Genomic DNA, 18,676 nt, shown 5'->3' with positions numbered 1-18,676 from the left:
GAAATTGCTGGCTTCAGGAAAGGTTTATGTTCAGCCATTAGAAAAGGTGGCGGCTGAGGTAGAGGTTCAGATTTTCTTCTGTCATCCATCTGGGAAAAGGCTTGTGGTTGAAAGTGACTAAGGTTTGACTGCACATGTTCTACGCCTTGGAGACCTGGAAGTCCAATGGGTTGTACAAGGCTGGTACTCCTGGTGACAGTCGTGTAGCCACTTTGTTGCACGTGGGATACAACAGCAGGGACGTTTGGCATACTGATAGGAGTGATAGACGCAGTACTTGGTATTTCAGGCACACTCGCAGAAGGAGCAATAACAGACACATTTTGAACTGCAGCAGTCATTCCCTTCCTTTGGCTACTAGCACCCAACTGGTGCTTCTTGGCGGAATTCTGTTGCACAAGTCCTGTAGGTGATACGCCGGTCTGCACCACCCCCTGTGCACACCCAGGTGAGTGGTTCTGACTCAGCACTTGGTCCAGCTTGATGACTCTGAAGCGGGAGCTGGCAAAAGTCTCAAACTCTGATGCTGCATCTTTAGGAGGCTCTGGTGCTAAAGTGAAGCAGTTGGGAGAATCGTCTTGTGGAAAAGGCAGGCATTCTGGTGCTCCTCCTGAAGCAAAAGAAAGGCAAGCTAGACGTTCATCGACAGTAAATGGTTGGGATTCAGGAGGAATCGCTGGAGCAGAAGAAAATACAGCAGGATCTGATGGTGTAGACAGGTATACCTCTGATATTGGCAGCAAGGCTAAGCAGGATACAGGCGTCTCATGAACTGAAGGCAAATACTCAGTATACTCCGGGACTGAAGACATGCACTTTTGATGGACTACCGGAGGCTCTAAAGCTGAAGGATGATCTGCAGGATGAGTCACTGTAGCTGAAGACAGACAGGCCAGGGGAAACCTTGAGGCTGAAGGCATGCAAGCTGAAGCAATCTCGGTTGCTGGATACAAACATGTCCAGGTCTTTGGGACTGGCTCTTGAGTAAATGGCAGACATGGCAGCGGTTCATTGGTTGAAGACACGTGTGCCAAAGATGACTGCAGGGCTGTGGATTGGATCATAGAAGAGTCAATGGTTGTAGGAGGACAGACAGAAGTCTCAGAAGTTGACAGACACATTGGTGGCTCAGGAATGGAGGGCACCTTTAGGGCAGTAGACTCCTTGGCACCAGTAACCATAGACTGAGCTGTACCCTTGCAGTCCCTTTCTTTAGTGGGTGACACAGAGTCTCTTTCTTTGTAGAAGTCAAAATCAACCAGTGGAATCACCATAGTAAAGTCTCTGTTAATCAGGATTTCGTCAATTGTCCATTCCTCTGTTTTAGCTTCTGAAAGAGGCAGATTAACAATCAACAGTTCAGGAATCGCCTGCCGGTTTTTTGGTTCTGTATACTGTGGAATGAGTCCATCAGAACATGAAATCTGTACTGTCTCTGACTGTTCGTATTGATCAGAATTGGCAGAAGGAAGAGTGAACCCAGAGGTAACATCGTTTTCCACATCAGCTTTAACATCTACTTCAGTCTCAACAGCTGTATCAAGAGCAGGGCCTAAGCCTACTGTAGTGACTGAATCTGTGTATGCCACCATTGTGGATTGTGTTTGGAAATCAGAAGCTTGTATGTGTGCTAGCTCAGAATTATGACAAAATGATACACAGGACATTTTAGGTAAAGGAGTGGCTTGTAAATCTTCAGCTAACTGCAATCCCTGACAAACAGCAGAACAATTGTTAGAAACTGTGCCCAGATTAAGCGCTGTGCTAGACGAAAGACCTTCACTCCCAATAGATCTAACATATTGACAAATATCATGGTTTACCAAAGTCTCTGCACTCAGGGGCTGAACAGTGTTCACTTCCTCAACATCAACAGATAAAGTCTGAGGTGTATTCAGTAAAGAGTGCAAGGTTTTATTCTCCTCTTGTAATGAAATGAATTCTTGTCTTAACTCCTCAAGCTTAGCTCTTAGCATGCCCTGCATTAGCTGTACATCACTATCAGTAGGCACAGGGGGAGGCATAGTGGCATCAGGGCTGGATCCTGCACTAGCAATCTGGATGTGCACCGATTGTACATTGTCCTCTACTGCTTGCAGGTTCTGTGATTTATAGTTTCTCTTACCAACTTGGTCTGTGTTTCCCTTAAGCAAACTATTGACATTAGACCTCTTGGCATTAGGGACTACAGTATGTACCTGTGCAAAGGAGTATGCTTTAGACTGAGGGTAGAAAACAGAAGTTATGCAAGGAACCCCTCCATTCTTTATGTTTGTACCATGAAACTGTTCTATCTGAGGTGAAGCACAACTGGAATCATGGGGTTCACCAACAGAGGTACTCTTGTATAATAAGTCTAACAGTGTGTTGTTTTCTGCGGCTAAGGCTTGCGCTGACATAGAATCAGGATCAAAACGAAAGATAGAACTAGGATCAGGCAATGTAGGATGTGCCATCCTATGGGAAAAATACTTTGCACGTAAATGCCCATTCGTGACAAGGAGTTCATTTAAGTCAGGACTAGTGATTTGATTGTCACAGGTAAATGTAGGGGAAGCTTTCTGTACAAACATGTTAGAGGCCTTGCTGCCTTTCTTTCTTAAACTTGCCATATTCAATGGGAATTTTGGGCTGGTCATTCTGTCAGGATTAGTCAGGCGAGTACAAAGGCAGCGAATATGGCAAGGGAAATGTGCAATAAATCACACAGTGAATAGCTTCGAATTAAACTACGTGCACACAGGAACAACGACTCATGTATGCTAGAACCCAGGAGTGCAAATAGAGTGTGACAACAAAACCAATATATGAAAAGGGATGTGGGGTAAGCACCTGACCGCGAGGAAAGCCGGCAAGCGCCTTACCCCCAATTGCTGTTACAGGTACTGACAGCGCTAAACCCACGTGGAGGGCAAGCAATGGCAGGATCTGTGAACTAACACTCTTGATGGTATTAAATAAGGGAACTAAAGAACTGTACTCTCGAGGACGAGATAAACCTCTTGAATGTCAGCTAGCCCACGAATCCTGTTGATGAAACTGGGACCCAGAAAGGCTAGAACAGCAATGGGAGGAAAACTAAATACCTAAGTTGGAATAGTGATTACAAATTAGTGAGGAAAACATAAGCATTCACACAGGAGCTAGCTACAACCGCACACCACACCTAATAATCAAATGGGAAATAAATGCAGAAGTGCAATGGAAAACATGGAATGGATCCCAATAGAAAGTAAGGATCAGGACCAGGGAAAAACGAAATAACCAATGCAAACTTCTCCCTACCCCTCCAAGGAAAAGACAGGAAGCTAATCTAAGAGGAAGGCTAAGGCATAAGGGTTTACAGCAGCAAAGGACAGAGTCAAAGAAATATAGAACACAGACAAACTGGGCTGCATCTAAAAGGGGAAAGCACTGAGAAATGCTGCCTGCAAACAGAGGAAGACAAAAAGGGAATCAATGGAGCAGAAATCAATTAGCGCTTGAATCCGAGATTCAGGGCGGAGGAACAAGAAAACAGGAACTAGGAACTAGGTACAAAGGCAAGGAACAAGGGACTAGTCACAACAGGAACACTGCAAACGATGACCAGCGCTGGACTGAAGTAAGACTGAGGCTTTTAAAGCTGCTTAACGAGCACACGCCTCAGGTGTGCTGATTACTGCACCTGCAGCCACAGCTGTTGCCTATCCTCCACCCAACCTTGTCCTGCAAGGGTGGAGGTGGAGCAGTGGGCCAGGCATTCTGGGAAGCATAGTCATTTGGTTAAAGAAGCATGCTGGCTGCCAAAAACCTGGAATGGATCCGGAAGAGAAGTAGCTTGGAAAATAGGGATTTAACGCTCCCAATTCATCACAGCACTGTAGCATAAGGTTCGGAGGAAAGGTCCAGTAGGGAATAAACCCCAAATCATGCCCCCAAGTGGTGGGAACGGGAGCGAAGGGAGCGAGTCGTGACACACTCAACCTCCTACTTTCCTGTTCATCATCCTCAATATCGCACCACAATTCTTCCATGCCCCCGGTAGCCATTCCCTCATCACCTGTATTGTCATCCATCTCCTTTGGCCCCAGTTCTATTATTCGAGTTGGCTCTTCCTGAATTCTGAATAGTATTTCCCCTTTCTTCCATCCCTCTTCAGATGACTTGTCAAGTGCCTGTGCTCTAGGTGTTTGCTCATTTCTAACAACACTAGTTCCATTCTGCTCACATATACTTCTTGTTCTAGATAACTCATCTCTTGCCATAGAGAGCCTGGAATCTAGGTCTTCCGTCAATTTTTCTGTATCTACTGCTGGTGTGCTCACCTGTCCGCGCTGTCTGGGGCACTCATATGGTGGTGGTGCAGTTGGTCGTGAGTGGCTGTAGCTGCTGCAGTGGGTACATATGTGGGGTCACTATAACCTTTTGCTGGCACTGGTTTGTTTAGGAGGGGGTCAATCGTTTTACCTCAATCGATCCCTCTGTTTCTATCTCTTCCTTTCCAACTTCAGGTATGAGTAAGGGAGTATCAACTGTGGAGCAATTGAACATCATTTCTTTGCAATTCATTAAAACCTTGTTAACTTAACATATGCAACATGGGACAGACACTTAACAGACTTTTGACATACAACACATAACATTTACCCCTCCCCTTTTCCCTTACCCTGTACTTCTCTCCCTGGTAAGGTCCCCTTTCCCTATATTATCAACTGTCCCCACAGTTTTTAAAACCTTTTATCTTATGCTCAACACTAAGGTACCCTGACTAGAGTGGAAAGAGAAAGAAAAAGAAAGTAGCAGTTTCTAACCTATACACTGTGTCTCCCTATTTTCAGACACTTTTATTTTATTCTCCACTTTTTGACTTATTCCCAGTACTAGTTGGGATAGAAGTATGCAGCGCCACCTTCTACCCCCTTGCAGAGCTAGGGTCCCGTCTTTTATCTTCTCTTTTTTCACCTCTTTTTTGTCCTAATGGCCATATGCAGAGAAAGTAAAGTAAATACAAATAGCATTAATGGTTGAAAGTACCCCTTTTAAATGACCTTGTGTACTCTGACTCCCTTCCCCTTCTCCCTTTACAATGACTCGCACTTAATACTCACGTGCCCGTCTTGAATCGTGATTCTCCGGACTGGGTCCGTCCAGGTGGCGCTGCCACACACTCAATGGCCGCCCCCCGGCTCCGGCAAGCAGTACTTAAAGGTTTTTTTTGGAGCAGGATTCCTACCCTTTGTTTTATTATTCGTCTAAGCATACCAGTCGCCGTAGGTGGGCAGCTCTCTTCAGCGGGCGCACCGCGCGTCTCCACTGCCGCCTGGAATTTCTCGTGCTAGAGGGGACGATGAAGAAATTTAAAAATGTAATCACGCTTTCGGGGTCACCAATGAAGGCAAGCGTCCCCAAAATGCATTACCCTCCCCTCAATGAGAGGCAGTAACAGACACACCCCAAAAGGGAATGAGGCGAAGACCAAGTGCGGGTAAATGTAAAAGGTTCTTTATATAATCAAATAGGGCATGCAAAGGACTCTGCAAGATCCGAGAGCGCTCTGTCTGACAATAGCAAAGACAGTCTTATTTATTACAAAATTTCGTCATAAAAACCTTCACACTATAGGGGGCACATGGTCCTGGGGATTGGGTGGCGTCGACTAACTATAGGTGCAGTTGTGACGAGCAGCTCCATGATTGGTGGACATCAGCGTGGTGCCAACGTGGGGCGGATAGGCCAGCTGGGCTCATCGGGGTGGGGCTGCCAGGCCAGGCGTAAATCCTGCAATATGTTACTCTAGGGGTTAATAGGACACAGGAGGAATACATATAATGTGAAGCTTTACCAATACATCAAGACACTGTTAATTCTGACCTGTTGACCGGGTGTCATAAACCTGGGTGTCTGGTCTAAGGGCATGAGGTGAGCTGCACTGTCATTCTGGTCTCGTTGGATGTAGTGAAGAGTTACTTTATGATGTCTTAGTACAGGGTTGAATATCTGCTCTCCAAGGCCCATTAACTTGGGGTGAACCGGAGTACCACTAGATCAGCGAGGGTGTACCTCTGGCCCCTTGGGGCGGTGGGGTTTTAGGACCGGGTTGTAAATAATTCATTTGGCCGACTATGGCGGTCTCTGACATGGGGGGAGGCGAATACTTGAAGCGGGTCCAGCAGAATGGGAGGAGGTGAGGCTGTGCTGCTTGCACACCAGCTTGTCCTGGCGTGCCTTGGTGGGAGGGGAGGGGAGATGGCCTTGGGTGTATGTGTGTGAGCAATTCTCTGTGCTTGGGCTGCACACTATGTAAGACAAGGAAATGATTAATAAAGTTAGTGATATTAAAGCGATCACACATATCTACTGTCTATACATTTGTGTATTATTTTATATTTGTCTACAACAATTTGGTAGTGTCTCATACATCACTAAACTTCGTGACAGGGGGGCCCCTGACGAGCCACGAGCCTCACGTAGGTGGGGTATGTCGGGGAGGGGGGTCTTCTGAACCGGTCCTCCCATACAGAAACCTGGTAAAAGTTCATAAGGAGACAGGGAACCCCTTGTCTCAATTGGCCGTTGTGGGCTGCATAACGACAAAATAATGCTAAAAATCCAATTGATGTTGGCAAACATGTACAAATATGCAAACATGTAAAGTGCATTGTGCTACAGTAAATAGATATATGTCTTAGGTAAGAATTAAAAACAATATTCAGCTGTACCAGAGGTAGTGCCAGGAATTTTTTCTAAGATATTTATTCCTATTGCGGGTTCAAAGAAGCCATTTATTTTTTACTGGCTCTTTAAAAATACGCAATAAAGTGCAATGAAATGTAATACACTGCATAGTGCTCTATGTATTCCATATGTGCAAAAAGTGTTATGAGATAAAGTGACTAGTGCAAACATTACCATGTTAAAACATGAATTGAACCTCAACTGGCAACAGCCGAATATCAAGTTACAATCCTAGTGCACAAAACAAGAAAATACCAGGTCTGCAATAAATATCAAATTGCAAACCTAATAAACAAAACTGCATATAAACATGTTAACTCAAAATAGCGTGTCATAAAAAAGGCAAGATGGACCCTGGGTCGCAACAGGTCCTCTGAGTATATATCTTGCCATTTACAAACCCTGAGCTCAATCATAAAATGATGTCTAGAACTGGACAGTCCAATGCATTATAGAGATATTATGTAAAAATTGTGCTAAAAAAGACCCTCTGCGAGAACAGACCTAGTGAAACTAAATCAACAATAAAATGTTTGTTAAACAATGATAAACATATCTTCAATGAAAAATATTCATTACCCCCACCAGCAATTCAATCAGTATCTAAACTATTGATAGTCAATAAAACCTCAAGGAGATCAGGGGCAGTCAAAGAACCAAAAAGTGACAGTTGAAGTCAAGGAAGAAAAGAAAGACTAATGAAAAGGCTGATAGAAAGAAGGAAAAATATAAATAATCTAAGAAAGACCCAAACACTAAATGCGTAAATCATGTTTTTTCCTTTCCCGAAGTAGGCAGACCACCAGAAAAGAGCAAGAGAAAGTAAGCAGAAACAGAGACAACGACATGTGTGGGAACCATATGCATAAGAAGAAACAGAATCACAGACAGAACATGAAGAAACCTGAAAAGAGCCCTCTATAGAGCATGGAGAGGAATATGGCTACTCAAAAATATATCAGGTGCCCAAGAAGGTGTAAAGTTTCTCATCCAAATTATGTCCTCTTGGACTTTTGGTCTCCAGGTCTAAAATGTGTGTTGTCTCTAGTTGTCTCAAATGGCAAAGTATCCAAAGCCATCTAGTTTTCTGGCGTGTTCTGTTTTAAAATGTATCGCCATAGGGTAAGAAGAGTCAAGGTTTTTAATGGCTTACATGTTGCAGCACCCTCAATTTAAGCTTGTCTATGGTGCTGCCAACATACCATTTGTCACATGGGAAATTGAGTACATAAACCACATTTGTGATATTGCATGTGATCCTGGGCATTATTTGAGTATCAGAGACCAAAACAGGATGGCAGTAACTCGTGGTGTTGATCACATATTGACATGCCTTGCATTTCATACATTTGAAAAAACCTGGGGTATTACTATTAAGGCAACATGCACTTTGCGTTTCAACAAGCGGCTTCATAAAGCTAGACACTAGATTGTCTTTCAAAGATGTAGATTTGCGAAAAGTGATATTAATTTTGTCACCCAAGATGGCACCCAGATCTTGATCCAATTTCAACACATGCCAACGTTTGACTATACTACAAATGTTTTCAGTCCTATTGCCATAGGTTAGGATTAGGCGTGTATCATTCTTATCTTCATCAAGTTTCCCACTGGTGTTTGATGTAAGGAGAGAAGTGCAGTCTTTGCCTTTGGCTTTAATGTAGGCTGTCTCAAGGACTTTTTTAGAATAACCACGATTCAAAAATCTAATGGCCATACGGGCACGTTCTTCATCAAAGCTTTGCATATTGGAGCAGTTTCTCCTTATTCGTATGAATTCCCCATACGGTATGCTCCACCTCAATGATGTAGGGTGGTTGCTGGTTGCGTGCAATGGTATATTGGAACTGGTTGGTTTGCGATATAATGTTGTCATAAGTTCACCCTGGGCCACTGTAACAAGAATATCTAAAAAAGTGATAGAAGTCTTGTGGGTGGCTTTTGGTGAACCTTAAGTTCAATTGATTTGTGTTAAGAATATTCACAAAAGCCAACCATTCAGTTGTAGAGCCATCCCAAATGATGAATAAATCATCAATGTATCTAAGCCAGAGGGCTATTTTGTCTGTATAGATACTGGTCGCTGGGTGCCATACCACAGTTTGCTCCCACCATCCCATAGTTAAATTCATGTACGAAGGCGCAAACGGTAGTGCCCATGGCTGTGCCCTGTAATTGAATATAAAATTCTTTGTTGAACATGAAGATGTTATTAGTTAAACACTGGGAAATCATCTCCAAAATCATAGTACTGTGTTGGAGAAAATTCATGGCTCTTGTATGTAAGAAATATTCACAGGCATGTATATCATCAGCATGTCTGATAGATGTATAGAGAGACACTACATCTAGGATTGCCAATAGGAAAGTGTCCTCCCAAGGTATACCATTTATTGTATTCAAGAAATCTTTGGTATCTCTCAAATATGAGGGGAGAGATGTCACAAAAGAGACGAGGGTTTCATCCACCCATTTCGAAGTGTTTTCAAGGAGAGCTCCACAGAGAGTAACAATGAGTTTCCCATGTGGTTTTTTTGATGCTCTTATGTAACTTAGGTGAAAAATAAATGATGGGTATTATGGGGAATCTCGGTTGGAGAAATGTACACATGTCCTCATCCAAAATATCCTTTGCTTGCCATGCTTTCAGAAGATCAGAGAGTTCGGAATTCAAATCTTCAGATGGATCAGCTTGTAGTTTGGAATAGCAAGCTCTATCGGTCAATTGTCTTTCTGCTTCGGAAATATAGTCATGTCGATTCATTATGACCACATTGGTTCCCTTATCCGTAGGTTTGATAATGCAGTCACAAAGTGAGTTCAACTTCTTCAGAGTATTTTGCTGTGAAAAACTCAAATTATGTTTGTAGTGTTGATTCTTCTTTCTGATCTTCTCCAGGTCGCTGATAACCAAATCCTGAAATGCTTCAATGTCCTCCTGGATTGAACATAGGATTGAATCTGGACTTGGATTTAAGTTTAAGTATGATGGTCACTGGCCAATCTGTGTGAATATTCATCAATATTCATATATATATATATATATATATATATATATATATATATATATATATTCACTGTTGCACTAATAAACCTATGAAATTCAATGAAGAAACATTGTTAAAGGGATGTTATGGGTACAAGTAAAACCAAAAAACCTCAGTCACTGAATTTCTGAGGTTTTTCGGTTTTATTTGTAACCATAATGTCCCTTTAACAAAGTTTTTTCATTGAATTTCAAGGGTTTTTACCAGTGCATGCTATTTTCCTGCAACTTACTAATATCTAAACTCTATCATACTTACACCAATATAGCAACATTTTCGTCAAATTTACAAAGTCTCACCTTAAAACTCTGCCATTTCACACATTCTAGCATCATTTTCAACACTTCTATACACATTTTGCAACTTTTTCCACTGTTTTTGCATCCGTTGAGGTCCGCGAACGTCTGGCGTCATCGCAGACCATCCGGATAGTGTCACATGACCATGCACTCATGCGCGGCATGATGATGTGTCTGTGAATGCGTCCGCACTTCGTGATCAGGTGCGAGCTTCGAGGACAGTTCGGAACTGCATTGTCTACTGATCTAGGAACTTTCAAGCTCAAAATGTACCATTGCACAGCTCCTACACCTAAACTTACTCATTATCCATTAACAATCTAGCAGAAAGCACATACTTGGAAGAATATTAGCAGAACTGCTATGTATCTAAAAATGGCATCAGCTATTGCCTTCCCTCCTCCCCAAGAGCCACCACCAGCTGGAGGACCTACACAACAAAAAAGCGCAGTACTTCCAAAGACAATGAAGACGACCAAGAACATGAGGTAGAGGAAGTGCCTACCTCTAGCACCCAGAGAGAATCATGCGTGTGGCAGTTCTTTACCACTGTTGGGAATGTACCAAAGGCTAAAGCTACCAAAGTGAAATTCACTGAGTGCAACATCTACTCAGTTGCAGATTACATGGACAGTACTCCAACGGGACCAACGCCATGTGCCGCCACACCCAATCCAACCACTGCAATGCTCTCAGAAAAGCTGTTCCTTTCTTAGCAAGTACTAGGCTCGCTTTCTCCACCTCATCTTCCTCAACCAATACTGGAACCACACAGCCTACATCTGTGGGACACAAAATCCCACCAGCTACCTTGCAGGCAATAAAAGAGGTTGTTGATCCATATCTTTGGAAGACAAAAGTCCTCTGTATATACTGCAACACACCACTCTGCAGGGGAAAGCAATTTTGAAGTGCTTTGGAAGCTGTAATCAAGGAGCATGAGAAACACTGCCACCTACCATAGAAGTAACACAGATGCCACATCTTCCCCTGTACAGCTGCCCCTGCGTATTAGCGCGTGGTGCTTCTTCCCTCATTTACCTCCCCACCTTACATTGTAATCTCTCCTGTAAAAAAAGAAAATACATCAAACAACAACAAAAGAAAGGTTCCTTTTGGATTCACATTTCACAGTTAAAAAAGAGAACTAAAAAAAAACATAGACTCCATCTACTTTACATTTCTCAGTAAAGCACTTAGACTCAATAAGATTTTCCAACATTCCCATTTGCATTTTGTGTTATGCTAATGGGGAATAATGTGGTGTTCATCTCCCGTTCCAAGGACTGGAACGGGGGATAACGGCCCTGCAGCCCAAGTTATCGGTCCAGGCAAAGCAAAGGCGGGTAATCAGGGCTCCGGACCGTTCTCCCCTGTTTCAGCCCCTGCAATGAGGGATGAAGGCCATTAGCACCTCGGGTTCCCAAAGCCGTAACACAGGGTGCTAATAAAACAAAAAAAATGTTTTCTTCCAACACCCGGATGCCTGCGGCGTCCCGCTGTAGGAAGGTAAATCCTTTTTCCAAGATGGCCACCATGGAAAGGGAAGGCGGGGTTCCGTACAGATCCCCTCTTCCCTTTCCCTGGAAACCTGCAGAAGGCGAAGAGAGAACCCTATGACCATATTACCACGAGCACAATTTGTTTTCCCTTTCAAACCTATGCCACTTTCGATTAACTTTACCACATGTGGACATGGCCACATTAACCCTATTTGTCATCCCTCGTGGTCATGGCCAGTAGCCAGATTGTCCGGGTCATGACCTTATGCCATGACCCGGACAATCTGGCCACTGCCCATGGCCACAGGCTATACCACAGTCACCAAAACTATATCACTAATTTTTGTACCTACATTATGACACTTGTCAAAAAATAAAACATGGGCACATTTGCAAAACCATGCTTTAAGGTCCTTGCCAAAGCTCCTTACATGAGTTTGCTGAAAATCCGCCCGTGTTTTATTTTTTCAAAAGTCTCATAATGTATGTACATACAATAGTCCTATAATTTATCCCCACTTGACAAAATCCATTCACACTTTACACAAATATTCAAGGTTGGGTCTATAATATTTCTGGAAACTTTTGTCCACATTTGTCAAACGGCAACATAGTTATAAGCCATTTAAAAATGTTGAGACCGCCCCCTCTAATTTAGCCCCCTCCTCACAATATCCCAGCAAAAATTACAAAAACATTTATATCTAGATCTAAAATGTTTTAGCAAACATTTGTGTTGATTCGTCAAATGGCACCACATTAATAAGACTTTACAATATTTTGGGAACCCCCTCTAATTTTGCCCCCTCTTGACAGAATCCCACCATTCAGGATCAGGTCTAGAATACAATTCCAAAATTAAATTTCATGCAGTTTCATTGAGTGCTGCCAAAGTTATAAGCCTTTCAATAACTGCTTTTCACCAACCCTGTAATACAGAACTAGGCATAGATACCCCCGAACATCTGAAGTGTTCTCGAACATCACAGGACTGCCCCCGAACATCCGGACTGTTTGCAGACTTCAGGGATGAACAACACCCATTTTTTGGCTTCTTACGGCCATATCTCATCCTTATCACCCATCACCATCCCAGAGATTGTTTGATAAGTTTGACAAGTGCGATGTTGTGTTTTTTATGGTTTTACCGCGATGTCAGTGTACACCGATGGTGTAATTTGTGTTAAGAGGGGGCAACATTAGAGGGGGGGTCCCAAAATAATGTAAAGGCTTATAAATAAGGTGCCATTTGACGAATCTACACTTAAATTGGCAAACTGATAACAGTTCTAGATATAAATGTTTTTGCAAAGTCTGATGGGATCTGTCAAGAGGGGGCAAAATTAGAGGGGGGATCCGAAAATATTGTAAAGGCTTATAAATGTGGTGCAATTTGACGAATCTAACAAATTTAGACAAAAGTTTTCAATAAGATTTTAGATCTAGATATACATGTTTTTGTAAAGTCTGAATGTATTTTGTAAAGTGGGGGCTAAGTTATATGACTATTGTATGTGCATACGTTTCACACTTTTGAAAAAAATAAAACATGGGTGGATTTCGAGGAAACTTGTGTAAGGAGCATTGGCAGGGACCTTAAAGCATGGTTTTGCAAATGTGCACATGTTTTATTTTCTGACAACATGTAGGTACAAAAATGGTGATATAGCCTTGGTGACTTAGGTGTAGCCTGCGGCCATGGGCAGTGGCCACATTGTCTGGGTCATGGAATCAGGTGGTGATGCGAGTTATGGTTGCTTAGCTTAACTGGTGAATTTCTGAGGTTTTTCGGTTTTACTTGTAACAAAAACGTCCCTTTTAACAATGTTTTTTTAATGTATATATATATATATATATATATATATTTGTACTTCCCTGCCAAGTTATTTTGTTGAAATGAAAGTAAAACCACAAAGTAATTCACTACGATAAAAAACTGTATTTGATTGACTACGTTCAGTTTTTTATATCAACTCGGGCAAATCACAACTGTTACCATGGCAGGAATTATAATTTGTCAGAGCACACCTAAATTCCAACCCTGCCCTGGCCGGCCCAAAATCGAGAGATGGTAGCCTGCAAACGACAATGACAGGAAAGCCATCATGTTTCTGGGGACATTCTTCTTATGCATTGCACTAATCCCCTATTGATGGAGAATGGGATCTATCCAGGAGTATCTCGGCTCACTCTGGAAAGTATTAACAAGGAAATTGGAAGATCAGATCCTACAGGGTAACTCCTTCAGGAAGGGTCTGCTGTCGTGTAAGGATCGAGTTAATCTCAAGTGAGGAGCTCAATTCCAAGATCCACAATTTGATGTCAGGGTGGCAGTAGAAGGTTAAGTGCAGGGGTGTGGGGGTGGTTCAGAGCAGACTAGTTGAGGCAGACGGGGTAAATTAGCAGGGGAGTGGGAAGTAGGAAGAGAAAAGGAGGGTCTTGAGCAGCTTCCAGAACTTAAGGAGATCCGGCTCAAGTCTGAGAGGGGCAGTCCATTCCAGAGGGAGGCACCTGCAGAGGAGAGAGATCTGCCCCTCACTCTTTGCTTGGAGAAGCGTCTGATCTACAGAGAGTTGGAGCTAGATGATCGAATGACTCTAGCAGGGAGGTATTTAGGGAGAGAGAGTTGGATGTAGCGGGGTCCCAGGCCCAGAAAAGACTTGTGGATGATGGAGTGGGTTTTGAACTTGATCCTCGCAGAAACCGGAAGACAGTGGACAGATTTTAGGGCTGGAGAGATGCAGTCCCTGGGCTTGAGGTCAAGGATAAATCTTGCAATCCTATTCTGGATTAGTTGGTGTATAAAATATCTTGCTTGTCTAAAATATCAAATCTGGGCTTCATGAAAAGAATTAAAAATGTGGGCGACAGGCAGGTGCACTCCGGGACTCCACAGATGAGCTCAACAGGGGATGCTATACAGGTTTTGTGGAAAACCCAATCACCTGCCCTTTCAGAGAGATAAGCGATAGACTAGACTCTATAAAAGAAAATGTTTAAATCAACCAGACAAGATGCTGCTGATAAATCTAAAAGAACGAGAAGGGTCATTTTACCATTATCCATGATTTGACTCATAGTAGCCTTCAGATATACAAGGGCAGATTCAGTGCCATGATAGGCTCTGAATCCAGATTGTCTTGATCCATGAATATTGTACTCTTCTAAGTGGGTTTGTAGCTGTAGATATGCAAGACGGTCAAGTATCTTGAGCAGAAAAGGAACACTTGTAATCGCTCTGTAATTCGTGGGGATGTTAGGATCCAGTAAGAATTTATATATTTTTTTTTAACAAAGGCGTAATCCACACTTGTTTAATACAATTAGGTACAGATGCTGATAAAAAATGATACATTCACAAAGGTCTCCCGGACAATTTGTTGGTTTTTAGAACTGAATCACAATCTCCACCTCCAAGACCTTCACTTCCCTAAAATCAAAGATGGTAGGTGCAAGCCTAGTTGATGTCAAAGGGTCTGTAGGATGTGGTAAACCAGACTTCTTCCGGATAATAACTGCTTTAAGTGAGGAGACTTTCATAAAAGGGCTTGTTGAAAATCAACACACCAATCTTGATTCTTAAATATCAAATCTGGCATCTTAACATCAGGTCCCTCAAGTTCTCTTAAAATCAAGAACAACTTCTTTCAAGAGTTGGAAGCAGCCTGATTAATACGGTTGTTCGGATACTGTTTTTTGGCTAAAGCAACAGGACTTTTATACAGCCTAGCAGAAGCAGCATAAGAATTTGTATCAATACTCGAAAATGACTTTTGCCAGTAGCGATGGGCTTTATTTTTTTGAGCCCACAAAATATGTAATTCCTGAGTGTACCAGGATTGCAATGTACTGGCCGCCAGGATAGATTTGCAAATTGTCTTAGGTGCGAGAGAGTCAAGGGCAGAGGATAATATATGATTTTATCGTAATGCCAAATTCTCAGATGAGGAGCTGTTGGTCAGGGTAGTGCTAGGGAATTCCTAGAACGGTATAAGCGAGGTAGGTCTAATTTTGTGTAAGATACTCTTAAACACCATCTCGATTTGGGGGTAAACTTGTGGTATTAGACCTACAATACCAACCAAGAATAATGTAGTAAAATGGTCTGATCGTGGGCAAGGTAAAATCTCCAGGGATTCAACTGGGATACCATGAGTGCACAACCACTACAGAATGTGGCCATTCTTATGTCTAAGCTTTGAAATAGCATGCGTAAAACCAAGATTAGAAAGAGCCAGATTTAGTACAAGAGTTACAGGTAAATAACTAGTTTTATTCTTTCGGTTTGCTCTGGGAATTTAAACTCTGTATCCCAGCAAGCAGCATTTTCACTGCACTTGATTTTTTCAGTTTGCTCTGGGAAATTGGACTCAATATCCCAGTTTCAAAACACAGGACTCTTCCAGTTTGCTCTAGGGGTTTGGATCCAGTATCCCAGCATCCAGCAATATCACAAAAATGGAGTCCTTCAATTCGCTCTGGGACTTTACTCAGTATCCCAGCATGCAGCATTTTCACAATTATGGAGTTTTTTCAGTTGGCTCTGATGCTTTTTCACCACAGGGGATACTTTCATTTAGCTTTTGCAACACTTGGGCTCTATGGCCCAAGAAGAGATTTGCTGAGTTTGCTCTAAATATTTGAACTCAACATCACAATATGCAGGGTTTTTCTCCTAAATTGTTTCCTCTATTTGCCTCTTCTTTAAGGTGCATTGGACATCCATCTTCTAGGCCCGTTATGCAGCTTTATTTTTTGGCGTTCTCCTTGTTGAGTGCTTGACTTTTCTCCCTTATCTCACTCTGGTTTCAAGTGCGGATAAACAGGCTACCCCTCTTGTTGCTCCTCGGAACATCATTGGATGCTTCTTCTTTCTCCCTCTTTGTGCTCTACTCTTTCCTCAGATCAAAATGTGTGGCACAGCAACCGTGTGTTGCACTAAGTGCTCACTTCCTTGGTTCCTTGCTAGCCACCGGTGCTCTTGTTTCAGCACTGGCTACTTCCTCTGGTGCTTTTTTTTTTATAGCACAGGCTACTTCTTACTCATCCTTCTGCTCAACTGGATCAGTGTCATTCGCCATGGATTCATTTTGGTGTCTGCCTCATTCCTCGGATCATCCATGGTTCTGTAGGCATCTGGACTGCATTCTCCCCTATGCCACAAGCAGGTCTTCCACAACAGGATATTGATGACCCCACGCTCTCCTGGGGAGTCTTTTCAAGTGGCTGCTGCGCAATGGACCACATCACATAACATGACTTTGGGGATCCCTTTGTTGAAAGTGTACAATTTCAAAGAACGGGACCATCAACAAAGCCGCATCTGTGCACTTGGATCCCCTGCATGCAATTTTGGTTATGTGTACTATAAATGTTAAACATGGCTCTAGGTTAACATGCTTTTTGAGCTTTGTAATGCAAAAAGTGTAAATGGCTCCCCGTATTTACATATGGCACAAGGCATTTGCAATGTAATCCAATGGAATAAAAGCAGGCGGATTCCATAGAAATCCAATGATTTTCTGGCAGTGTGGAAATGCCGAGCTAACAGAAAAAAACATTTGTTTTTTTTCAAGTTGAGCGGGAGAGACGGGTGGATACATTTATTCTGTTACATGCCTCCATTCCGTCTGTCAAAATCTAGGAAATCCCCCAAAGTCGTAAAACTAGTGCAACCTTTTACGCCTGTTTTGATTACTTGCGAAACTCCTCAGTCGATAGAGAATAAGTTGTGCCCAGCACCAATGACCCCTGTGTATTCAGATGAGGTGAAGATCAATCCTACGAAGCACTGGCATGGATCTGTTGGCTCCATTGTGAATGCCTGGGCAATGAGTAAATGGAGCAGGAGCCACTTATACTTTTTGCAATACAAAGTTCAAAAAAGCATTTTAAACAGATCCACCAAGATTAAAATATATATTACATTTCTCATTGTAAATTACAAACATTGAATGGGGGGTACACACGTTGATAGTCTCGTCTGAGTACACTTTCAAAAAAATAACTCTCCTGGTACTCGTCGCACACAGGCGATCCTTGATACAGCCTTTTGATGGTGCTCTTATAAAGGATCTTGCCAGATAATTGTTGATAGTTGTTGAAAAACGATCTGCTACACAAGGCTGCAACAAGCCGATTTCAGTGCTCACGGTTGGCATATACAGCCCAACTCGACTGTATTTTTATTAAATACATTTCAAAGCTGAAAGTTATGTCTGTATTTTTTGAGGACCCAAAGTCTGTAATGTTTACATGGGAAGATATCCAAGTGGGTTTAGAGATCTGTTTGTATACTGCAGGTAATAGATCCCGTCTGTCCTGATACACTTTCGCACTTTCAGTCAACACAATTAGTACCGTTGAGTTGATTAACAATATACACTGTATTTAACACAGAGATATTTCATTTTGTGCTTAGCACTGTATAAACAGCCATTTTTCTTATTTTGATCAACATGTATAAAGTCTATTAAACAGTCCCCTCCTTCAAAAAATAGATAACATGTTTTGTATTACAAAATAATACTTGATGTAAGATTAATGCACAATTTTCTTGGTTTCAGAGAAGAGCTGAACGCCTGCCGGCAACGTATCGAACATTTGGAATGCCAGCGGGGCACTGTGGATCAAGAAATAGAAATGGAGAAAGAAGCCGATAACATGTAGGTCCTAAACATTGCATATGCAGCGTTATAGGGTATACATATTGTATATGTATGTTCTCTCTCTGAATAGTTGAAATGTGATTAAAACAGTGACAGTGGATGGCCCAAGGGAGATCATTGCCGGCAATTGCTCATCTGTCTGTACATGCAGTGCACCTGTTCTAAAAACAATTCTACTGGTCTTTGTTTCTGTCTCCTCTCCACCACTTTTATGCTGTTGATTTTTCGGACTACTTCTGTTGCCCACATCACCTCCTGCAGTAACATCTTTTTTCCTTCCCTGGAACAATGACTTGTCTTTTGGCCACTATGTCCACCCCACCCTCCCATTTCATACTTTTCCAACCAATATACCTCAAGTATAGTTGACTTGGGCTACTAACCCCCGGTTCCCCCTCCATTGCTTCATGCCCTGCTCTGATGTAGTGCTTCTAGCACTTCTC

At 42.4% G+C, this 18,676-nt stretch overlaps 1 protein-coding gene across 3 annotated transcripts in view; it reads left to right on the top strand.

The window, feature by feature from the left end:
* The window catches only part of CFAP74 (cilia and flagella associated protein 74), a 2,332,202-nt gene that overhangs the window by 265,912 nt on the left and 2,047,614 nt on the right, over positions 1-18,676 (top strand). For all 3 annotated transcript variants that reach the window (XM_069610170.1, XM_069610172.1, XM_069610171.1), the window contains exon 6: positions 18,132-18,230. In XM_069610170.1, coding sequence (XP_069466271.1) covers positions 18,132-18,230 — 99 coding nt within the window. The remainder of the gene's footprint in view (positions 1-18,131; positions 18,231-18,676) is intronic.

This window comes from Ambystoma mexicanum, chromosome 8, assembly GCF_040938575.1.
Source record: "Ambystoma mexicanum isolate Mex_15411 chromosome 8, UKY_AmexF1_1, whole genome shotgun sequence".
In the NCBI taxonomy this organism is placed as follows: Eukaryota; Metazoa; Chordata; class Amphibia; order Caudata; family Ambystomatidae; genus Ambystoma; species Ambystoma mexicanum.
This window is presented reverse-complemented; position numbering and strand designations above follow the sequence as displayed.